The sequence below is a fragment of the Serinus canaria genome, chromosome W (genome assembly GCF_022539315.1).
Source record: "Serinus canaria isolate serCan28SL12 chromosome W, serCan2020, whole genome shotgun sequence".
In the NCBI taxonomy this organism is placed as follows: Eukaryota; Metazoa; Chordata; class Aves; order Passeriformes; family Fringillidae; genus Serinus; species Serinus canaria.
In genome coordinates, this window is record NC_066342.1 from 10,808,520 (window position 1) to 10,833,319 (window position 24,800).

Sequence of the window (24,800 nt, forward strand, 5' to 3'; positions counted from 1 at the left end):
GTTAAGATTACTATAACAAGATCTCAAAAGATCATTTATATACTGAAAAATCATTGAGGCAGTCAACCTTTCAACATTTAACAAATCACTACAAAGAACTGAAGCACTTCAGAATCTATATCTAGTAAAGCTTTTAGTCCAACAATGACTGACATGTAATAGTGAGCTACCTAAGCTCTTTTGAATAGGTTTAACGTAACCCAAATTAACTGATCTGCCCCCCACCAAGAATTTTAAAGGAGATTAAAATGCAGCAGCTGTCAAACTGTTCATAAAATTCATTCTTGGTATAGGAAAAAATTCCCCCTGAAAGGAAGTTTGTAAGTTTTCAAAGGGACTGCTAGCCATTGCAAGTTTCAATCAGTATTACCTTGATTTGTTGTATATTATATAAATGCTCATTTTTCAGCAGTGTGGTACAGCATAATATAATTTAGGCTGAAGAGCTAACAGACAGCAGCAGCAACTAGCTAATCACTTGCCTTTGCAATATTATGTTTGTGGGTCAGCATAACAGGCTGTGGGATGATGACCAAGAATCCAGGCAAGGGCTAAGACTTACTATCTATCTGCAGCCCACACTGCATTCCCTCTATGTTATCTTTGTGGATGGATATCTGTGTAGCTGACATCAAGAAAGGATGAGTTGGCTAAAGAAGGTCCTGTGGAGATAGGATGCTCCTGTTTTGACTCCAACTAACAGCACAGGACAGAACAAAGTCATATGACTGGAACTTGACACCATGGCCAAAAAAGTAACTTTTGCCTGATTAAGGGTCATTAAAATGCACATCCCTGCATATGCTAATAAGCTTAATGAAGTACATGGTACCACATATATGACAATACTCAACTCTCAACTTAGATCATGCTGTACATTACATAGGAGGAGGAAGATAATATATGGCTATATATAAAGAGGGTAGAAATTTCACTTAGTGAGGAAGAAGCAAAAAGACTTTGGAGACAGTCGATGGGCTACTTTCTTCTCCCCTCCCTCCTCCCAAGCAGGGACACCTTCTTGATAAGATTTTGTGTACAATTATTATTACTCAGGTTAACACAATATTATTATTCCAAATCTGTATTTCTGTTGCTTCAATATACCCCACTATTAGTGAATCTGTGATCGATCACAAGATTCCTATTGAATGCAACCAGACCTATAGGATCAGACTGGTAAACTGCACTATTTATAAATCTGTGCTCATGGAAGTTCCTATTGAATAGGACCAGACCTATAGAACTGAATTGGTTCTAATCAGAAATTAAGCCCAGCCGCACCCAGCCCCTCTGATCTCTCTGACCAGCTAGAATGCAAGCGGAGTTATTTTCTGCCAAATTTCTTACTCTTAATGCAACACAGGCTGCTCAAAACAAAAATCCCATGTTACACAAAGAACATCATATAAGACTTCGCAAAGCAAAGGTTTTCATTCCCACCCATAGTCAGAACACCTGCCATCCAACAGTACTATTGTTCAAAAAGCCTTTAGTGCCTTGCTGACCTGTTTTAAGATGCTCTGAGGGGTTATTCTCACTCTGAGAGTAACAAAAAGACATTTATGATTACTTCCTTTTACATTTGTTTCCCAGTATATAATCAAACAACACATTTTAGATGCATTCCTGAGCCCTGTGAATACATAGATGTGCAATATGTACAAAATGTATTTTTAAGTTAACAGCTTTGACACCACTTACTTTCAATCTCTCAGGACCAATTAAAAGCAGAGTGAGTACAATATATTTGTTACATGCTAAGAGAACAGCAGGACAAGATTTATCTTTTTGTTTACAAACAGCCTAAGTAGATACACTCAATTATCCAAAAGTATTAACTATACTTCATTTAAAATATAAGAAAGTGCAGTTAAGGGCACTCTAATTTCAAACCTGGCTGAAAATTTCTTCAGTGATCTCCACAAGCTGATACATTTGTGGACTGCTAATCCTTCAGTACTGACAAAGCAGTATGCCACTTCTATAAATTCATTATGAAACCAAAGGAATAATAGAACAGCCTCAGAAGCTTAAAATATTAGAAGTTTTTGGTGGTTTGTTGGTTGTTTGGGTTTCTTTTTTGAGGGGGGGAGGAAGAGAGGTGTCTGTTAAGCATTTTCTCTCCAAAGCATCTGAAATCCTCTAAAGCCTTGCAGGGATTACCATCTTCTAAATTTCCAAAACTTTTACCTTACAATCACTTTTTTTAAAGCTAAGTTTGAAAGCTAGCTGAGTGACTCAGTAACACACCATGTAGGGTGCAAGTTTATCAGGTACCAATCCATAATTCAAATGTATCTCCAAGCCATGGACTTCTGTATCATACTACCTATCATTTAATGTTTTCACCCAGCATAAAATCCTAGAATCATTTAGGTTGGAAAAGACCTTTAAGACTGAGTCACACTTAACCCAGCACTACCAAGTCCACCAGTGCCACATTCACATGTTTTTTGAACACTTCCAGCGATGGTGACTCCACCACTGCCCTGGGCAGCTTGTTTCAATGCCTGACCACCCTTTCAGTGAAGAAATTTTTCCTAATATCCAACCTAAACCTACCCTGATGGATCTTGAGGCCATTTTCTCTCATCCTGTCACTTGCTACCTGGGAGAAGAGCCCAACCCCCCACTCAGCTATAACTTCCTTTCAGGTAGTTGTAGAGAGCTATAAGGTCCCGCAGAGCCTCCTTTCCTTCAGCCTAAACAATCCCAGTTCCCTCAACTGCTCCTCATAAGACTTGTGCTCTAGTCCTTTCACTAATTAACTCTGATCTATTTGTGTGTCAACAATAACATATCTCCAGTCCCTTCATGTCTGGCAGTATGTGTGCTCCAGACCTGGCAGTTTCTCCTTACCCAAGCAATGACCCACTGAATAGGCAATAGTTTTGCAGGCCTTTCAGAGCCACACAACAGTGAACAGTGTCTCAGACTGGGAATCCCTCTTAAACTATTCCCTCCCAGAACAGCATTTAGAGCCATTATTCAATTACCATCTTTGCAATAAATTCTGACTCTACATGCTAGGACACAATGAGACTCAGTCCATAGTGCCAATATTCCATTTCTCTTGCAGGCAAGGCAAGTAACATACAACCCTCTTTTTAAATTCAGCACAGAGATGATGGCCCTTTTCAAAGTGGAGGTGCTATCAAATGAAAAGTTAATTAAGGGATTATTTATAATTAATTGCTTCAGTGCATACCACCAAGAATTTGTATGCGTAAATACATGCATTTTCAGGAATTCCATGTGTAGTGGGTTTGCATGGCTAGGTTTTAGTAGCAGGGGGGCTACAGGGGTGGTTTCTGTGAGAAGCTGCTGGAAGCTTCCTCCATGTCCAACAGAGCCAATGCCAGCTGGCTCCAGGATGAATGGGCAACTGGCCAAGGCTGGGCCAATTAGAAATGGTGGTAACACCTCTGTGATAACATAAGAAGAAAAAAGTTCATGTGCAGATGTAACTGTGGCCAGAGAAGAGTGGAGCAAGAATGTGCGAGTAACAGCCCTGCAGATACAAAGGTAAGTGGAGAAGGAGGGACAGGAGGTGCTCCAGGCATTGGAGCTGAGATTTCTTTGCAGCCCATGGTGAAGACCATGGACAAAGATTCCCCCCACAAAAACCAAAATAACATAATCATAACACAGAACAAAAATAGACAACTTACACAAAATCCACCCCTTGCCCCTTTGCCACAATTATAGCAATTCCCCATGATCATTCTACTCTAACATTGTTCAGTACTTGTTTTGCCCATTACCTCTCTCAATTACTATCCTTATCTCAAAATCCTCATGATCTGAGTGACGGCACCAAATAGACTGTAGTGGGTTGACCCTGACTGGATGCCAGACACCCATCAAAGCCTCTCAATCACTCCAGTTCATAGCTGGACATAGGAGAGAAAATATAGCAAAGGATTAATGGGTTGAGATAAGGACAGAGAGATCACCCACCAAATACCATCATGGGCAAAACAGACTCAAATTAGAGAAATTAATTTAATTTATTATTAACAAAATCAGAGCAGGATAATGAGAAGTAAAATAAGACTTTAGAAGCACCTGGATATGGGTAATGGTGGTTATGACTAGTTCATCACACGTGGTTCCTGCTGCTGCTCAGGGAGAGAGGAGTCCTTCCCCTGCTCTAATGTGGGGTGGGTCCCTCCCACGGGAGACAGTTCTCCACGAACTTCTCCAGCGTGAGTCCTTTCCACAGCCAACAATCCTCCCCAAATTGCTCCCACGTGGGTCACTCTCCACGGGGTGCAGTCCTTCAGGCACAGCCTGCTCCAGCGTGGGTCCCCCATGGGGTCACAAGTCCTATCAGGAAACCTGCTCCGGCCTGAGCTACTCTCTCCATAGGTCTGCAGGTCCCTGCTCCAGCACGGGCCTCCCACGGGTTCACAGCCTCCTCTCAGGCATTCACCTGCTCCAACGTGGGGCTCCTCCACCAGCTGCAGGTGGATCTCTGCATCCCCGTGGACCTCCGTGGGCTGCAGGGGCACAGCTGCTTCACCACGGGCTGCAGGGGAATCTCAGCTCCAGCGGCTGGAGCACATCCTGCCCCTTGTCCTGGTTTTAAAAACTCATCGGGGAAAATAAGGCCACTCGAGCCGCCCCTTTTTCTATAACGTTGAAGTAAATACTAAGGAAGATTGAAGTGGGAGTCACAATTTACTAAAGAGGCTTGCAATAAACACAGCAATAATAATAAACGATTGTACAAAAAGAAAAAAGCGATATGAAGCCTGAGGCAAGATGACCAAGGGTTCTACGGTTTAACGCCCTCCCCCCCCTCCCGCTGCCAGAAAAAAGCATAAAACACCAAAATAAAAAACAACCAAACACACCCCCCAAAGAAAACAAGAAAACAAAAACAAACAAACAAAAAACCCCAACAAACGAACTGAAAATACAATGACTAAACAAACCTCCCAGAAGCTCGGTCCTCCAAGCTAATTCGACTCTCCCTCTGCTGAGTTCAGTTCGGCACCAGGGTCCTGCACCGCCTCTACCACCGGTCCGCTGTGCTGGGTGTGTGTGTGAGTCGGTTCTGCCGCTTCGCTGCCTCTTCCCAATACCCCGCTGGACTCCTTTTTCGGCTCGGCTAGACTCAGCTGATATCGGCGCCGCCGTCTCTCCTCAGCCCCTCGTCCGGCAAAAACGTCCTGGAAGGACGGGAAGAGAGGGGAGAGGGCGCAGGGTGCCGGGGTCCGCAGGCCCCTTAGCTGAAGCGAGCCAGTCAAAAATTGCCACATATGTTTCCGGCCGTGGCATTTTTCCCCTACCGGAACTACTCCCCCCAGCAGTGACGTGACTGGTATCAAATACACAGCGCTGAAAGCTTCACCCCTCCTTCTCCACTGATCCTCTTCTTCTTCCTCCCTTTCTAATCGATGATATGGACCTGTAGCTCGCCTTGTCAATGTTTTTTTTTTTTTTCACTACTGGGGCAATAACTGTAATTGTTCTTTGTGTCCCTCTCAGCCATTATTATCCTCAAATGCAGTTTGGGTTCGTGCCTCAACTACAGTCCTCTGAGAGTACTGAACTGTGGCTCAATAGGCATAGATCAGGCCCCAGTACAGAGTGAGGAGCTGATGGCTTTCAGCCGGGTAGGCAAGGCACCCTTCTATCAGTTGACAGGTCAGTTTGGCAGGGTTGATTACCTGTTCAGGTATAAAGTGCCAGGTAATGGGAGGTGAGAACTGCCCTAGGAACCTGCCCAAATCCTTCCACCCACCCTCCCAGTCAGGAAGTGGATGCCTCAGGGCAGATTTCAATATCTGCTCACCTTAAGTTTGTTTTCTCTTACACCAAGATGACACCAGATTCCATGAACTCCATAGTGTACCAACAGTATTAGCTAATATCGTTAACAGTATTAAGCAGGTTACATAAGGATGAGCAATGACCATGGGAGGCTGCATTATAAAAGCCTTCACAGCAATCTCAGGCAGGCAGAGGGAAGTGTATTCTCTCATTGTCCACAAAAGACAGTTCCCCTGGCATAACAAGGCCATCAGTGTAAGGGCAAAGCATAGAGCCATTGTTTGTGTTAACATGTTCCCAAACTCAGCAAAATAGAGATAAAGAGTGCAGCTGACAAACTACATGTCCCCCACAGGAGCATGCTACTTGATAACTACTCTTTACTATCGCATGATTTATATATTTATATAAATTTACCTGCACTTGTCTCATCCCACAAGTTGTGTGTCAAAAAGACTAGTGGGTTGACCTTGGGTGGACACCAGGTGCCCACAAAGGTGCTCTCTTGATCCCTTTCCCAGCTGGACAGGGGAGGGATAATATGATGGAAAACAACTTGTAGGTTGAGATAAGGCAGTTTACTAAAGCAAAAGCAAAAGTTTGTGCACACATGAGCAAAGAGAAATAGGTTTATTCTCTACTTTCCATTGGTGAGTGATGATCAGACACTTCCTGGGAAGCAGGGCTTCAGCACGCAGAGCGGTTGCTCTGGAAGGCAAACACTGTAAAGTAATGAATACCCCCATTCTTCCCTCCTCCCTTAGCTTTTATATCTGAGCTGATGTCATATGGTATGGAATATCCCTTTGGGTAATTTAGGTCAGCTGGTCTCATTGTGTCCCCACCCAGGATCTTGTCCACTTCCAGCCCCTTGATGGGGGAATGTTTGAGAGACAGCACTGATGGTGTGCCAGTGCTGCTCAGCAGAAGCGACAACACTGGTGTGTTATCAGAACCTTTCCATTCCAGCTCCTTTGCAAAGCACAGCACTGGGAGTGCTGCTGTGGGGAAACGAACCCCAGCTCACCAGACACAATATACCATGTTTCACTGAAGTAAAACATGTACAAAAGATTACGTTTTCTGGATAAGACAATTTATTTTAACAAACACATGCATCTTTATGATGAACTGGAGGCTGCAACAGCTGCTTTCTTGGGCTTTGGCGTGGCTCCCTCACGGAATCCATTCCTACAAGTAGAAATAAGGTCATTATTTTTTGAAAGGTTGACTTTTTCTCCAAGTTATTTTTCAAGAAGCAATGTTTCAGATCAGGTTCACCAGCTTTTTTCAGCTTCTCTCAGTAATGCACTGAAATCACTATGGAGTTCATATGTTCAGTGGTTTTTCTTAAGAAACATAATTCACAAACTGTTTGGAATAAGCAATATGGTTTTCTCTCTTCTGCTGGAGTAAATTACTTCTTCAAATAGGAAGATTTCATTAACTGAGTAAACATTGCAAGACTGAATCTGATACAGCACACCAACTGAAGGCATGTCTTACTTTATGTTCCTACTTAGCAGCTTGGCAAAAGATTTCGCATTTGTTAGCACTGAAGCGCAAGTCAATTTCTTACAGAAATCGACCCCAAGCTTACTTTTGGAGATGACATTTCTACTTCAGCAACACTTGGTAGAAATTAGGCTGCAGTTGCACATTGTAAGGTGTTTTCTGGATGCTTCTGGGAAAGACTATGCTTACCAAAAAACCACAGATGAATGGATCCCTCAAATACACCTAGGTCCGGGACTTAAAAGATTTACTTTTCACTATTAAATCCAATCTACATTTTTAGGAAAAGACTTTTTAATTGCTTGGGTTTTTTAATCCATCTTTCTGGTGTATCAGGCCAAAAGTTACAGAGCTGTGCTTTAGAACATGGAGGTCATACAAAAAGAAATTCTTAGCAAGTTTAACAGTACAGTACCTTTTAAGTACAACTCAAAGCTTTATAACAGATTTTAGAAACCTGTAACTCAGAATCAGATGTTACTTACTAACTGTACTCCAAATTAAATAGCAACCACTGAAGTATTTAAATCCTTTTCTTGTGGGCAAGAAGGGATTGGGGTGCGTTTCAAGAATTGTTTCTTAGAAAAATCCAACTTCAGTGCAACCATAAATTTTAGACTCCCAAAAAGAGGTAATGCTACACAAAGTATGCCTTTTCAAATGTGAGTGCTTTATTACAATACCCTGTGTGTTCTGTACTACCTACAATTAACAGAAACATCAGTTTGCTATACAGCCTATGTTTTAACAATGAACAAGCTTTTTATAATTGGCAGTATATTCTTTTGAAGATATGACATCATTTATTTTCACAATATATTTTAAAAGAAACACCATACCTCATCAAGCATACTAAATAAGTGTTAACTCTGAATGATGACTTTTATAATTCAGTGAAATCCATTGAAGATGTCAGATTACACTAGTTTGTAATAAAATGTCGTACCTGAATCGACAGTAGACCCTTCTCAGGTGCCTCATGCGACCAGTACCAGTGGTGTTGCGTCTTTTAGCCTTTGCACTCCAGTTATCTAGAACAGAGAAATTACTGTTACTCATCTACACCAAATAATTAGTTGCATGGTACATTTGAATAGCACAACTATTCAATCTCACAGAAGAAAAAAAACGATTATAAATTAAGTAAATCATTATTCAGTAATACTGCATGTTAGCTGAAAAACAATTAAATCAGTATTAATTTCAAAAAAATTCCTAACACTGCAAAATGATACAGTATTCTTTCTTGGTTGGAAAAAAGCCAGATTATTGAAGACGACAAAAAGCCACAGGTTTTTAAAAACTCTTACTTACAATTTCTCTTACGCTTAGCAGGGTAACCACATTTCCCACAGGTGGATTTCTGCAGATGGTACGCCTTGGACCCACACCGACGACACAAGGTGTGTGTCTTATTTCGTCGCTTACCAAATGATGATGTACCCTTTGTCTGAGAAATATTTCAAGACATTGCACATTGTAAATAACACTATCACTCAAAAGTTATGTAACTCAAAACACAGGCTTCTCTAAAAAACACTTTCAAATTCACCAAGTTCAGTAAACATGGCAGAGGCACACTGATCTCTGAAACACTAACTCCGTTTCTTTTATAGGTATCCTCCATTTTAAGAAACCAGTTTCTTACACTTCTCTTTGCCATTCCTATCCCCCTGCTCAATGCTGAAATAAAATGAAGCAATCAAGTGGTTATCTCCAACTCCTTTCTCATCTCCCTCAAATTTATCGGTGATAAACAGTAAACTGCTTTTTCCTGAAAAAATGTATTTATTTTCATAGATGAACCGCACACTCACAAGAGGCTCTGGCAATCAAACTCCCTCTTACTACGTTATCTGAAATGCTTCCTCATCACTGGGAAGAGCGCTGTCCCGGCCAGGCCCGCAGCAAGCACGGAGGGGACCCCGAAGGAGATCCTGCGGTAGCACAGCCCCACACCCCATCGCTGCCTCTTCGCCCAGGACACGATGTCCCACGCCCTCACACAGGCCAGGAACGGGGCTCACTGCCAGGCCTTCAGGCTCAGGTCCCAGCCTCGTCTCCCTGCAGCGCAGCCCCACCGCCAAGCCCGGCCACAGCACGGCGCAGGGCCACCCCGCGCCCCAGAAGAGACCCACGGCCTCACAGAGCCCGGCACGGCGGAGGATGATGACAGATATCGCCGCACGCAGGTCCCAGCACTCACCATCTTCTCCGGGGGTTAGCACCAAAGAGACTATGCCCCGCCCCGCTTCCGCTATAGTCCGGCAAGCGCTTCCGGAGACGTGCTTAGGAGTGTTAGGTGGGGGATGGCGGAGGTATCTGGTCCGGTGGCCCGGCTGGATAGGCCCGGTTCGGCCTGGCTCGGCGCGGCAGAAAGTGAGTGCTTTCCTTGTCTTAGCCTCACCTCAAATTGTACTCAGGAATCCCCCCCATATGATGTCCCTTTCCCGCCGGGCCCGGCCTATTGGGATAGGCAGGGTCCCTGAAAGCTGTGGTGTCGTGGGCGAGACCCTCGGGGGCCAGACCCCAAAGGTTCCTCGGTGACATCACACAAAACCTGGTGCTTATTAGGGCGATACAATGTGTCCTAGGCCATGGTGCAACTGGTCCTGGAAATGATTAACGGGTATTTATGTCTAAATTTAACACACCTAAGTTGCCTAATTGGTACATAATTTTTAACTCTAATGCATCCTCCCTGCAGTAGTACCCATGCTGCTATTCACAGGTGCCTACGGCTCCACTTCAGGCTGCAGAATCAAGTCCTGGCCTTATTTCTACGTCAAGTGAAACCTATTTTCATGACTGAAATGAAATTTTCCCCTCAGGGACAGGATATTTGTGGCTGTAATACATACTTTCAAAGTGAACTGCCTTAAAAAATAGGCACACTGTGCTTGTCAGTGTCCCTCCCAAGCCCCACACATGCAAGGTGACAGTCTACCTAAAGCATTGCAATGGACATCATTAATGTAAAATTGTTTTTTATTCAGATGCACCACTTAAATTCTTACATGCCAGCTGTTGTGGTTTAACCCCAGCCAGCAACCAAGCCTCACACAGCTGCTTGCTCACTCCCCCATCAGTGGGATGGGAGTGAAAATCGGAAGGTTTAACGCTAGAAAACTCATGGGTTGAGATAAAGACAGTTTATTAGGGAAAGTGTGAAAAACACATTCACTTTCCTGTGAAAATTTAAACAGTTTAATAAAGGACAATAGCAGACAGACAGTAAAGCAAAGATTGGCACTTAGCCAAGAGCACACCTTCACCTTCAGAGACACCCCTTAAATACGTTTTCAATTACATCAGCCTGTTGCATATTCATAGACCGTTATGCATATCCATAAGCTAGTTTAGATATTCCAGGAACTATTTTACATGGCCCCTCCTCGGGTCTGCCTTTTTAGAGCATGTGTGTTTCTTGGCTGTGGTTTTGGCTCCTTCTCTTTATCACTTCCAATTTGGGCTTTGGTTCATACTTTCTTCAGACAGCAGATGCTGATAGTTGGCATATCAATAGCAGGGTCCTCATTACGTGTTCAGTGGATGTTATCTCAACCAAACAGGCAGTTCACTCCTAACTATATCAGCTACCCCTACTACTATGTCTAAGTTTTTGCTAATAGCAGAAATAAAAGCAAAGTTATTTTAACATTATACATATAACATTCATCCTAATATTTGCGAAAAGCTGACAACATAATATGTATTTATAACAATCTCTCCTCTTCTCTTTTTACAAATCATTTGGCTTGATCAGTATTCCTTGTTTTCCATCCTCTATTATTTGCTTATTTTTTTCATAAATCATTTTTGCTTCTTCCAAGAGGTCTTCCATATTATTTTGGTTCTTTAACACCATTATCTTTTGTGCAGTCCCAGATGTAGTCAATTTTGGGTCTATAGGCATTGTTACCACTCGCATGCCCCGGACTACGCTGGTGATTAGCTGAATAAAGCAGGGAAGAAATATCAAACCAGCTGTAGCACATAAAAGGAAGAGGCCTAGTTTCCTCCACCATTCTATTCCCAATACATTATGCCACCAGCTAGTTTTTAGCATTGATTCCCACTTTTGGACCGGTGCATGGGCTATTTTTCTGATATCATTGACTATATCTAGGATGGCATCTCCGTTGTCATCTATTTTCAAACAACAATCTGATGTATTAAATTTTCCACAAACACCCCCTTCTTCAGCTAATAAATAGTCTAAGGCCAACCTATTCTGATACACAGCAGCTCTTGTTTGGGTTTGTTGCCTTGATATTAATTCCATTGCCTGACCAGTTCTGTTTGTTATCTCCACAACTGCTTGGAGTCTTATAATATGATTCAGCATATAAATTGGGGTTTGATATCCCCAACACCCATCTGGTGCCCACGTGGTTGGCCCATATGTTTCCACTATGTGTTCTTGGGGCCACTCCTCATCTCCCCATTTTTGAGAACCCCCAGTCAAGTCCCTTTTATTTCTTTTTAGGTCCTCATAAACTAGTATTGCTAATTGAACTCCGTTTGGTCCTGGTAGAAGAAAAAATCCTGTTTGTATAATTCCCAAAGTGCAACTCCATCTCCAGCTAGAGGGGAGTCTTGTGTATGCTTTCTTTCCACATATCCAAAATAAGGCATTTGGTGCCTTCCAATAACCATTTTTCTGTTGATTTATATTTTCCCAAAATTTGGATATTTCTGGGATCCCAGAATAAGGATTTTTGCCTGTATAATTTCATTGAAAAAGTCCTATTTCATTTTTATATTTACAATTCCTCTTTTTCATTGCTCCTCGAGTCCAATACAGAGTTGGTTCCTCTGGGATCCACCATGTAAAAGTTCCATTGCTAATTTTATATCTCTTACAGGGAGTATTTCCTACTTCATTATGAAAATTTTTCCCAGTGGGCCAGAGACATTCCTCTCCTATCACTGTTGAGCTTAAAATCCACCCTTGAGGTCGGTTTTCCCCCCTTGTATTTGCCTGGTTCCACTTAAGGAGTTCAACTGAGCCTAAGCTACTGCCTTTCCATGGCCATTCTTCTGACATCAAAGCTCCCCAACAAACCCAGCAGTAGGTCATGTTAAGTTCCTTACTTATTCTTTCCCCTAATTCCACTAACAGATTTTTCCCCAGTCTTGAGACATCTATTTCCTTTTCTAATTGCTGTTCAAGTTTTGTATATAAATCTTGAAGTGAAATTGGCACAGATTTTGATTGCTGTACTGGTTTTGCCTTTCTGCTTACCAGTTGTTCTTTAACCAAATCTTGGACCTTACTCCCACTAGCAAAAGTGAAACAAACCCATCTCTCTCCTTTAGGACATTTGCTTCCCAACCTGTTACCACTTGTTCCTAAATTCTCCACAATCCAGTACTTTTTCCCATTTTGTATACAATTGCATAATTTGGATGAGTTATAATAGTGACTGTTGATATGGGTGTGTGTAATAAAAAAGGAACCTTGGTGTCTTTCCACATACAGTTTTTGGTAAGATCTGTGACATGACTTTGTCAGTATCCTGAAAGGGAAAAGATGAGTGACAGAAAAAGGAATAACAGAGGTCTGGTATGTCTTATACCCCCACCTCCCATGCCTATGTGGTTGCTACCCATAGCAGGTGTATATGATCTTCTTGGTGGCGAGTACAACGGCCAATCCAGTCTTGCCTTCTTTTTCCTTGTCACTTCCTTTTTGCTAATTTCCAGGCAAATAGTTTTTTACACTCCTTAACTGTAGTTTCCCACCATTCTTCAGGTATATTCCATTCAACAGGCACTAATAATTTCCATCCACAAAACAAAGTTATTATTTCAGTTGAGTTCTACCTGGATAGAGGATAGATTAGGCACTCGACACTTCCTGCAAGGAGAGCATCAATTGTGTGAACTAAAATACCAATTTTTCCCACAATTTAAACATTTACATTTAACCCAGCTAGCATGTCTGGTATTTGGATGAATCAAACAGGGTATACGATATGGCACTGATGGAAGTTGTAATTCCTCCTATTCTTAGTATAAGTCACAGGCTAAGGTCAGAATACAAGAACACTCTGTCCAAAACAGTCCTAAACCTCCTGTTTGGAGTGGAAGTATTCCTCCCCAAGGAAGGTATCGGAGGTATCTCAGGACTTATCCAGGTGGCACTTGAAACCACTGGTATATGCTCGGCCTTATTTCCCAATTAAGTGTAATTCTTTGTACATTCCTTGGTTCATTTGGGTCCTCCCAGTTCATTACCACCCAGTCCCTGCTTGAGACTCAATTTGGTATCACCTGGTTTAGATGTTATAGTCCATTCCTTAGGTTCTTCCACAGGTCCTTTGATTCTGCTGGCATGGATCCACCCTCGTTCCCTGGTCTGGATCGCTGCCTCAGTCGTCAGTAGTACCTGAAAAGGACCTTCCCATTGTGGAGTTAAAGATTGCTCTTTCCATGTTTTCACTAGTACCCCTTCCCCTGGATAGATATTATGAATTTTAAATTCTAAAGGTGTGGTTTGAGGGATTATCCCTTTCAACCGCAAATTTTCAAGAGTTTTTGCAATTGTGGTGATGTATTTTCTAACACTCATTTCCCCTACTTCATAAGTAGCAGTTTCATGTTGGGTGGTCAGAAAGGGTAATCCGAACATCATCTCATAGGGTGACCCTCCCAGGTCTGACCTGGGTTGTGTTCGGACCCTCAACAGAGCCAAAGGTAGGCATTTTACCCATGACATTTGGGTTTCAATCATTAATTTTGTTAAAGTTCTCTTTAAAGTCTGGTTCATCCTCTCTACCCGGCCTGAACTCTGCGGATGCCATGGGGGATGTAATTCCCATTTCATTCCCAAGGCTTGAGTTATTTGCTGTAAGACTTTTCGTGTAAAATGTGTTCCTCTGTGGCATCGTGTGTTTTTATAATTGGTTATTCCTTTTGTAAGTCAATAATGGTTTGGTCCTCAGTTCCCCCCATGTACTTCCCTCACAATGGTTTCTCCCTCCTATTTCCTCCCTTTTGGAGCTGCCCCCCCCATCTGTCATGGTAACCACCCCCCTTTATCTCGAGAATTCTCTGTGTCAACCATCCCTTATTCGATGTATGATTTGCCCCTGGGATTTCTCCCCTCCCCTGTGTGATCCTCAGTGGCTTAGCTGTAACCCACGCTCCTCCCTGGGTCCTCATTTATTGGTTAGCTTTGTGTCTCCTCCAATCACACCCACTCCCTTTATCAGGGCACCCCTGAGACCTCCTCCTTGTCACCCGCCCCTAGCCCCACCGGGGAAGATTAAAAATCCTTGGTACCTATACGGGTGTCCACTCCTCCTTCCTTTATCTCGGGACTTCGTAGCCATGATCCTGCCTGTGCCACCCACGCCGCAGACGGTAACCACTGCTCAGGGTTCTGGTGGGGATCCAGGAGTGGCACATTGTGTGGCCATCTTCAGCCGGATCCGGGAGCACCTAGCCGGGCACCCGTCCAGCTCCTGCGGCCTCGGAGAGAGGCTACATTCCTCTATCTGAGTCTATCCTATTAACCATTGCATACCTGGGAATAATTTCTTCCAAAAGGGTTTTACATACTACATTGGCTGTGGCTCTGACAGTAGGAATAGCTTCCACCCAATGATTTAGATGGTCTATTATTGCTAATAAAAATTTCCATCTCTGTACTTGGGGTAAGTTCAGTAAAGTCCACTTGGATACTTTGAAATGGTCAAAGAGCTAACTCACGACCTCCAAATGTTGTTTTCCTCATGACCTTGTGTGGGGACCCAGGGCACAGGGAACATTTCTCTGTCTGCTCTGAGGGGTTCTGACCCCCAGAGAAACACTGCCTTTAACCTTTGCCCATGGAGAGGACTTCCAAGACTTTGAGATATACTAGAATCTACCAAAGTGTGAAGTAGATTATAGAGAGTAGTATAGTATGTCACTTGGATGAAAAATTTAGGTTTTGGGATTTTTAGTATGGTGTAGATAGGAAGCAAGATGGAAGAATTTGGGTGTAGTCCCTGTCTTCTTCATCTACTCCATTTTCTGCAGTGTTGGTGGCACAGGGTGATTGCTCAAGGAAAGCAGAGTGCAGAGGTTACGTGGACAGTCAAGGGATGAGTTATTGGTAGATAAGTAGAAATAATGTACGTTTTAAGAGTTAATTGGATGAGACGATTTTAAAAGACCTTGAAACTGTACATTTCGGGGCCATTTTGCGGTGCTTTTCCAGCGTGCTGAGCCTGGTGTGGACAGCGTGCAAAACTTTAGATAAGATAACAATAAACAAGAAGCTGAAGACCAAAAAAGTCCCATGCGTCTCCTTTTTCCTGGCACAGAACTGCTACAGGAGGTTTCCCCCATCCAGGGAGACCCAGAAGGGCCCAACGTAAAACAAACATCAATAACTGGTGCCCCAACAACCTTTTTTATTTACCTTTTGACAAATTATGCACCTTTCAGTTACTTGTTTTGCCAATTCAAAAATCCCAATACACCCATAATTCCTTAGAAAGTGATCACACAGAGCTTGAGTACCCCAATGAGTTTTTTGATGCATGTCTTCTAATATTTTCCTAGTAAGTGGTTTATTAAGTAATTGTCTCCCATCAGGGAGTTTCCATTTCCCTAACTGATCTTTCTCTCCCCCTGTCCTACTTAGTTCCCCCTCTTCCACCTCACTAAACTTTGGAACTTTCAATTCTTCCTTATCTGAGGTCAAAATTATTATAACCCTTTTGGTCCTATTTTCTGCTGCATCTCTAGCCTCTTGATCTACCAAATTATTTCCTCCTATTTCCAAAGTCATTCCCATTTGATGTCCTTTAACATGTACTACAGCTATTTCTTCAGGCAATTTTAATGCCTCTAAAACCTCCAAAATGAGTCCCTCATGTATCAGTCCCTTTCCTTTTGAGTTTAGTAACCCCCTTTCTTCTGAATTTTTTCCAAAGGTATGTACTGCCCCAAAAGCATACTTTGAATCAGTATATATGGTTCCTCTCTTGTGTGCCAAATATACCAGTGCTCTTTTTAGAGCATATAATTCACAAGATTGAGCCAACCAATTTGAAGGTAATTTTCCTTTTTCAATGGTCTGCATCATTTGCCCATCAACCAAGGCATATCCTGACATTCTTTTTCCTTGTATGCATCTGGATGAACCATCAACATATGTTCTTTCCCCTTCTGGGAGGGCTTGCTCTGCTAGATCTTCTCAAACTTTAGTTTGGTTTTGTATAATTTCTAAACAATTATGTGTAAATTACTTTTTGGTTCCCTATATAAAAATTGTGCTGGATTCAAACTTTTGTTTACTTCTAGTGTTAAGTCATCACTGTTTATCAAAATAGCTTCATATTTTAATATCCTAGAATCTGTTAACCATTTTTCAGCTTTTTGATATAACACATTTCGGGCTGCATGAGATGTACACACAATTAGTTTGCTCCCAAAAGTAAGTTTACGGCTTTCCTCCACCAAAATAGCAGCAGCTGCTACAGCCTGAGTACAAACTGGCCAGCCATGGCTCACTGGATCCAACAATTTTGATAAATATGCTATTGGTCTTTTTATTCCCCCCCATTCTTGGACTAAAACTCCATGAGCTACTCCACCTTCCACATTCACATTCAGATGAAAGGGCTTTTCTAATGAAGGTAAGCTCAGAGTTGGTACCAAGGCTACTTTCAACTTCAGTTCTTCTAATTTATTGCCACCTTCCCTAGTCCAATTTATATAATTTCCCTCTGTCAATTTTTCATATAAAAATTTTACTGCCTGTGTATACCCTTCTATTCATAATCTACAATATCCCAATAATCCAAGCAGCCTTCTAACTTCCTTTTTTGTAGAGGGAGGGGGAAGAGATAAAATTCCTGCAACCCTCTCAGGATTCAGATATTGGCTACCTTTGCTTATTAAGTGGCTGAGATATTTTACTTCTGGTTCCACAAATTGTAGCTTCTCTTTTGATACTCTTAATCCTTTTTCCCCAAGAAAATTCAAAAGTTTTATAGTAGCCTCCCTTACTTCAACCTCATCTTCTCCTGATAGTAAAAGATCATCCACATATTGGGTAATTTGTATTCCAGGAGAAGTGGAGAAAGTTTGTAATATTTTTTCTAAAGCTTGTCCAAATAGGTTTGGAGATTCTGTAAATCCCTGTGGTAACTTTGTCCATCTTAGTTGCTGTTTTCTCCCAGTACTTGGATCCTCCCATTCGAAGGCAAAAATATTTCGGCTTTCCCCTGCTAATGGGCAAGTCCATAAAGCATCTTTAAGATCTGCTACACTAAACCACTGATGCTGGGGTGGGACTTTACTTAGAAGAGTATAGGGATTTGGTACCACTGGGTAATGGGTCTGAGTTCTCTTGTTAACTTCCCTTAGGTCTTGTACTAATCTAGAACTCCAATCAGATTTTTTTACTGGGAGAATAGGAGTATTATGAGGAGACATACAAGGTTCCAATGTCCCATCCTTTATCAATCCTTCTATTACCAGCTTTAAGCCTTCTCTTCCTTCTATGGATATAGGGTACTGTTGAACATGTATGGGACATTCTTCTCTCTCAGTCATGACCCTTATGGGATCAATATTCATTCCCCCCCTATTTTCTTCCCCAGCCCAAACCTCTTTGTTTATCTTTTCCTCATCTTCTTGGCCCATCTTTAACGCTTTAACTGTCGTCTTTCCTTCTTCTGGTATGACCCCGATTCCTAGTTTCACCTGTAAGTCTCTCCCCAATAAGTTGCTGCTTGCTCCAGGAATTAATAAGACATCTCTTGTAAATAGCTGGTTTCTCCAGGGCGTTTGGATCCAATCTGACTAGCTCTGGACCCTGGCCCCTTGCAGCCTTTACAAGGACAGAAGTAAAAGACTGGAGGCGCTCTTCTCCTCTCGGGACCAACAATCCCACAGCTTTATTGTGGAATTACTCCAGGGGATCCTAGATGGGAAGGAAGCAGTGTCCCAGGAGAGAAAAAGAGAGCCTGGGGGTCTCCTCTCAGGAAATTTAAGCTCAGGGGAAGGGGGGGCGAAGGAAGGGGACCACAGCCAATGGGATACAAGTGAGGAGGGGGCGAGGGGAGGAGTAAACCTGGGACAAACCACTACCACCAGGGCTTAGCGGCAGAAGACCATGTGATAAGAGAGGATACAAACATACTATTCAGTGCAATAATACAAAACCCAGTGCAAAACAACTAAATAAACTATTTAGTGCAATACAACAATCTCTCATCCTTATTCTGGTTTCCCCTTCAATTACTACATTTTTAATAACAGGGACTTTTAACCCCTCTCCTTTTGCTCCTGTTACCTTCACAGTATCATTACTGACATCACATTGTTCTCTCTGCCCCAGTATCAACTATAAATTCTAATTCCTCCTATTGGGGGCCTACTTTTAAAGTTATCAAAGGCTCTAGATGGTACTTGTCCCCCAGAAAATAGAGCCCATGACCTCCCTATTCCTCTTCTGGTTGTATTTCTTGGAAAATTTTCAGATCCTTTTTTAGGTGAGGGCATTCCTTCTTATAGTGCCCTTCTTCCCAACAATAAAAGCAGACAGTTCTAGATTGCTCCTGGAATATTGATTGTGCCAGGATTCTATTTCTTCCCTTTTCCCTTTCTCTAAAACCGGAATGTTTGGGGGTGGTACTTGGGGGATTTAGATTCCTCTGGAAATTGCTTTGTCTCATTGTGGCTATCATAATCTTTGCATCCACTTTGGCTTTTTCTTCATCTCTCTGTACATAAACCCTTTGCACTTCTTTTAATAGATCATTTAGTGACTTATCATGCCAGTCCTCCATCTTTTCCATCTTTTTTCTAATATCTGGCTAGGCATGAGTGACAAAATCAACTAGCAATGGGGCTTGCCCTGCTATGGTTTCAGGATCTATTCCAGAGTATTGTTTCATATTCTTTCGGAGCCACTCTAACCACTCAGTTGGGGTCTCTTCTTTTCCCTGTTGTCCCTCAAAGGCCCTTTTAACATTTTGCCCTCAGGGTGCTACCTCTTTTATTCCTCTGATTATCAGATTATGATAATCATTCATATGTCCTCGCCCCCCCCCTTCATTTTGGTTCCAGTTAGGACATGCTATTGGCATTTTCTGGTCCCCTGGTAGACTTTGTTGATTCTCCTTTTCCCAAATTCTCATTCCAGTGGTTCTAATCATCTGCCTCTCTTCTTGGGAAAATAGTATTTTCAATATTGACCGCATTTCTTCTTAAGTAAAAATGTTGGGACCTAAGAATTTATCTAATTTTTCAGCTGTACCTATGGGATCTTCCAATAATCCTTTAATCTCTTTTTTAAAATTTCTGACATTGGAAGAAGTCAGGGGGACGTTTACAAATCCTGTCCCCCCTTGGACTCCACCCATTGGTACTTCTCGTAATGGAAATAAACTAACCTCTTCATCCCAACCCTTTTGTTCTTCATTCTTTATAGCTTTTTTCCCTTGTTTTGGGGAAGTGTCAGGGGAAAGGTTATTAAGATGCTTTTTAAGTGAGCTTCTTGAATTTTGGCATGGTGGCCCTCCTTTAAGGAGAAAGTTCCCTTGAACAGCAGGAGCTGTCGTTACCAAGGAAATGGTGGCCTGGGCGGGGATTGATGGGGCTGCCAGAGAAAGGAGATTGGGAGTGGGAGTCAGCACTAAGGCTGCTGAGTCCTCCAAGGGGGGGCAGGGGCGGGGCAAAGGCGGAGACCGTCGCCAGAACCGCCAAAGGGGTGGAGTTTTCTGGAGGAAACCTAACTGGGGTGCGGACAGTTTGCATGAGGTCCATGGAGGCCGGAGCAGCAGGGCCCGGCACGTCTGGTGTCGGCGCGGCCAGAGTGGCCGGGGTTGGGATGGCCAGAGCGGCCAGGGCCAGTGCAGGCTCAGGCACAGGCAGGAATGCTAGCGAGGCCGGGAGGCTGGAAAAACTGGGTCAACCTGAGCTGCTGAAAAAAGCGGCACGGCCAATGCATACGGGAGTCCTGGCGCAGCCGGAGGGGCTGGAGGAACCAGAGCAGTCTGGGTGGCCGAGGCGGCCGGGGTTTGGGTGATCGGGGCTGCCGCAAGTGAGGCGGCAGGAGCCGGCGCAGGAGGGAACCCTGTCATGGCTGGGGCTGAGGCGGATGGAAAATCCTGAGCTGGGGGAACTAGCAGGAGCGGGGAAGGCAACATTTCCTGGGGGTCCCAGCCCTTTACTTCCTTTTTTTCTTCTTGCTCTGTTTTTGGGGTTTCTGCTGTTTCAAAAACTTTTATCCACAGGGGTTCCGTGTCTTCTGTCCAGCATGCAGCATATTCTCCCTCTTCCGGATTAAATGGTTCTTTAGAATTTACAAATGTGTTTAAGGCTTGGCAAATCCAACACTCAAAAGAACCATATCTAGTCCAATAAACATGGTTTGGTGTTATTTCCTTTTTTGTCCATTCCCTCATACAATACTGAACCATTTTTACTTTATCCTTTTTTCTTATACAAGGATCAATATCCCAGTTAGCTAACATCATTCCCAGGGGACTATCTTGGGGTATATCTGCTGGCACCCTTTTATTCCCTCCTTTCCCTGAGCCCAACTTACTGGTTCTTTGTCCCTGTTTTTTTCAGGATTTTATCTGTTTGTCCCTGGCCCCTGTTTCCTACTTCCCAACCACTCGAATTTCACCCCCTCCCCACAACACAGAAAATCACCCACTCCCTGTAACACTGAAAATCCCTTCTCTCTACAACACAGTATAAAACACCTCCTTCCAGAAAATAAAGTTAAACCCAAAATAAACAACATACATTACATATACTTTCCTCCATTCACACTCACTTTTATTTCTTTTTTTTTTGTCTGTCTCACTCACTCACAATAGGACAACACAAAAATAAGGTACCTTTGTTCTCAAGACACTTGTTAATATCCACCCATGGGTATTATAAAATCTCAAAATGTTATTGGCCAACCCCGGATGCTCTTGGTTATCCTTCAATCCAGCTGTGTTGTTCAACCCTGGATGCTCTTGGGCATATTTATCCCTCAGTCTGGTAGAATTTAGTTCAACCCTGGATGCTCTTGGGCATATGTGGTATTTTCGGGGTCCCCCGTGGCAGGAAGGAAATTATGAATCTGACTCCATGTTCTTAGAAGGCTAATTTATTATTTTATGATCTATATTATATTAAAGAATGCTATACTAAAACTATACTAAAGAATAAAGAGAGGATACTTACAGAAGGCTTAACAAGATACTAATGAAAAACTCGTGACTTTCTCCAGAGCCTCGACAAAGCTGGCTGTGATTGGATATTAAATTAAAAATATTCACATGAAACCAATAAAACAATGACCAGTTGGTAAACAATGTCCAAACTGAAATAAACAGGGCAGGAGATTCTCCTCCTTTTAATGCCTTTATTAAAGTGATCAGCTCGAGAATGGGGGTTTTGGCAGATCCGCAGAGTTCTGCTGCCGCTCCCAGCAGTGAATCAGAAGAGGAGGACTTGCAGCTCTTTCCTCAAGGGGGCAGAGCCGGGAGTCCTGTCCTCGCAAGGCAGTGGGGTATACCCAGGGTTTCTCAGTTTGGGTTGTCAGTTCAGCGGGTCCTGGGTCTGACTGACATCGTTTGTAGTTGGGGCGAGGAGTGACCGAGGTTTTCAAGCATCTCTGCCGGCTTCGGACCTCGGCCCTGCTGTCCAGATACCACTCTGACCTTTTAATTCTGCTTCGGCTCGTCTCTTTTGGGGTATTTTCCAGGATTTGGTAAAGGTCCTGTCCCAAGGTAGTCTGGGTTTGGGGGTAAATTTGCATGTCTCCTGAGATGCAAATATCCCCCTCTCCCCACCGTCCAAGGGGAATTGTCATCCTCCTGGCAACAGACTAGGGTGGTGCTGGAAAACAAGAATCCTCCACAATAGAGAGTCAAATGGCGATACTTAAGGATACTTAACTGGCGGTTACAACATTTCACTAACAAAGAACTCTTGGCCAATGGTCAACTCTCAGATCAACTCAAAAACTCCTCTGCTGCTCCTTCTCTTAAAAAAAAGGTAACCTTTTTTTTTTGTTCATAACACAAACCACATTCCAAAGCAGCCAAACACAGGAGAAGCGAACCAGATAATTATTGTTCTCATTTTTCTCTGAGGCTTCTCAGCTTCCCAGGAAAAGAAATCCTGCCAAAGGGATTTTTCAGAAAATATGACAGTGACAAGCATATTTATCCCTCAACGCAGCAGGTTCAACCCTGGATGCTCTTGGGCATATTTATCCCTCAATCCAGAAGAATTTTTAGGGGCCCCCTTACACTTTTTATCCTTGTTTCCCAGTGAATTGTGCCAGGAAAACCCTCGGCTCCCTTCCTCCAAGGGGTCCTACCCCTTCCCTGAGACCTAGTCCCAGTTACCCTGGGGAGTTCTCTCACTCCTTTTATCTGTCACTTCATCTCTTTACTGGCCGTAGCATGGGAGACCCCTCACTTACTTAGCAGGTGTGGGATAACCAGCTCACCTATCATTCACACACACATTCATCCCCCATATTTTCCCCCCAAGAGAATACTTACCAATCCTCTTTTTTTCTTCGGGTCTTAATGCACAAGAATTTGTGGGGCTACCGCGGTTTAGGGAGCCTTTTCCATTTTCTTTGCTTTATGTGTCTCCTTTTGTCTTCCGGGTGTTCTACCTGCAACCGCCAATCCACGCCAGAAGAAGCGAGTGAGGCTGCCGAACTTGAGTGGGGTGTGCCGCTCTGCGTCCTCTGGGGTCTCGGAAGCGAGGTGTTACATCCTGGGCTAGCTGCCCAAATTGTGAAAAACACATTCACTCTCCTGTGAAAATTTAAACAGTTTCATAAAGGACAATAGGAGACAAAGACAGTAAAGCAAAGGTTATGGCCGGGTGTGTCTTGGCAATTAGCCAAGAGCACACTGTCACCTTCAGGGATACCCTTTAAATACGTTTTCAATTACATCAGCCTGTTGCATATTCATAGACCGTTATGCATATCCATAAGCTAGTTTAGATATTCCAGGAACTATTTTACATGGCCCCTCCTCGGGTCTGCCTTTTTAGAGCATGTGTGTTTCTTGGCTGTGGTTTTGGCTCCTTCTCTTTATCACTTCCAATTTGGGCTTTGGTCCATACTTTCTTCAGACAGCAGATGCTGATAGTTGGCATATCAATAGCAGGGTCTTCATTACATGTTCAGTGGATGTTATCTCAACCAAACAGGCAGTTCACTCCTAACTATATCAGCTATCCCTACTACTAAGTTTTTGCTAATAGCAGAAATAAAAGCAAAGTTATTTTAACATTATACATATAACATTCATCCTAATATTTGCGAAAAGCCAACAGCATAATATGTATTTATAACAGAAAGCCACACACACAAGCAAAGCAAAGAAAGGAATTAATTCACTGCTTCCCATGGACAGGCATGTGTTCTGCCATCTCCAGGAGAGCTGGACCCCTTCACGGGTAACGGTTACTTGGGAAGAAAAATGTCATCACTCCAAATGTCCCCTCCTTCCCCCTTCTTCCCCCTTCTTCCCCCTTCTTCCCCCCACTTTATATACTGAGCATAATGTCATATGGTCTGGTATATCCCTTTGGTCACTTGGGGTCACCTGTCCCAGCTGTATCACCTCCCAACTTCCCATACACACTGCCCCCCCCCGCCCCGCCCCAGTAACGTGGCCATACAAGGAGCAGCAAAGGCCTTGGCTCTGTGTAAGTGTCCTGGTTTAGGGCAAATTTGGGAGAGAATCCCCAAAAAGGGCTTCTCCAGAAACAAACCCACACGGCCCCTCCCCCAACTGGTTCAGGAAGAATTCCTCGGAGAGAGGTGGAAAGAACCTGTTTATTTGACAATCACAGCACCCCCAGCACACACAATGAACAATACCAGATGACACCACTCTTCCACTGCTCTGAGAAAGATGACAAATTCAGAAAAGTCTCTCCTGGGGGTTTGCTGTTATCAGTACCTCAGGCGCTGAGGCAGCTGCTGCAGTCACAAGGTGTAAACTCTCTTTCCGTGTTCTGAATCCCAGTTCGGAGCAGTAAGCAGGTCCAACGGGGTGGGGGGAACAGTCCAGAAAGGAATTTGGACTGTTTAGCTAAAGTAACTACTGAGAAGGGGGGAAAAAAGCAAGAGCAAGCAAAGCAGAAGCGAAGCAGAAGCAAGAGCGAAAGCAAAAAGCAGGGCAAAAAGCAAAAAAGCCGCAACATGCACTGGTGCTATCTGTATGTCCCACCAAGTGGCTGATAAGAGGCCCAAAACAAAACCTTCACTCCACCAGTCTTAAAGGCACAAAACATAATATCCAGCATAAATTACATACACACGGATGGGGATAACAGTCACCCTAGGACAGTAAGCCCTGCTCAGCAATAACAGAAACATCTCTGTATTATCAACTCTGTGTTCAGCACAAATCCAAAACAGCCCTTGGTAAGAAAAATAACTCTACCCCAACTGAAACCAGTACACCAGCCTACCACGCAACTTCAGTAGACTCACAGTCTATAGA

General features: G+C 43.2%; 2 protein-coding genes, 2 long non-coding RNA genes and 1 other non-coding gene across 7 annotated transcripts in view; 1 reads left to right on the plus strand and 4 right to left on the minus strand.

Annotated features, from left to right (window-relative positions):
- The window catches only part of LOC103824837 (5'-AMP-activated protein kinase catalytic subunit alpha-1), a 58,502-nt gene extending 53,181 nt beyond the window's left edge, over nucleotides 1-5,321 (minus strand). The window contains 1 exon segment of the mRNA XM_050986361.1: nucleotides 4,944-5,321. The gene's annotated coding sequence lies outside the window, so the exon portion shown is untranslated.
- A 1,537-nt stretch (nucleotides 5,322-6,858) lies between these two features.
- LOC103824835 (60S ribosomal protein L37-like) lies at nucleotides 6,859-9,617 on the minus strand. The gene is made up of 4 exons (XM_009100143.3): nucleotides 9,506-9,617; nucleotides 8,614-8,749; nucleotides 8,246-8,330; nucleotides 6,859-6,975 (listed from the first exon to the last, which is right to left on the minus strand). The coding sequence occupies exons 1-4, from the start codon at nucleotides 9,506-9,508 to the stop codon at nucleotides 6,906-6,908; spliced, it is 294 nt and encodes a 97-aa protein (XP_009098391.1). The 5' UTR covers nucleotides 9,509-9,617; the 3' UTR covers nucleotides 6,859-6,905.
- Nucleotides 7,077-7,157, minus strand: LOC115485395 (small nucleolar RNA SNORD72). The gene has a single exon (XR_003946150.1). It is a non-coding gene; the product is annotated as a small nucleolar RNA SNORD72 (small nucleolar RNA).
- LOC127060994 (uncharacterized) overlaps nucleotides 9,558-24,800 on the plus strand; it is a 56,332-nt gene continuing 41,089 nt past the window's right edge. For both annotated transcript variants that reach the window (XR_007780359.1, XR_007780358.1), the window contains exons 1-2: nucleotides 9,558-9,682; nucleotides 13,897-14,001. This is a non-coding gene — a long non-coding RNA (uncharacterized LOC127060994). The remainder of the gene's footprint in view (nucleotides 9,683-13,896; nucleotides 14,002-24,800) is intronic.
- On the minus strand, nucleotides 21,632-24,529 carry LOC127060986 (uncharacterized). Of its 2 annotated transcripts, none has more exons than XR_007780339.1 (3): nucleotides 24,173-24,529; nucleotides 22,830-23,093; nucleotides 21,632-22,171 (listed from the first exon to the last, which is right to left on the minus strand). It is a non-coding gene; the product is annotated as an uncharacterized LOC127060986 (long non-coding RNA). The 2 variants fall into 2 exon arrangements; XR_007780338.1 differs by having other exon boundaries at nucleotides 21,632-22,155; nucleotides 24,173-24,528.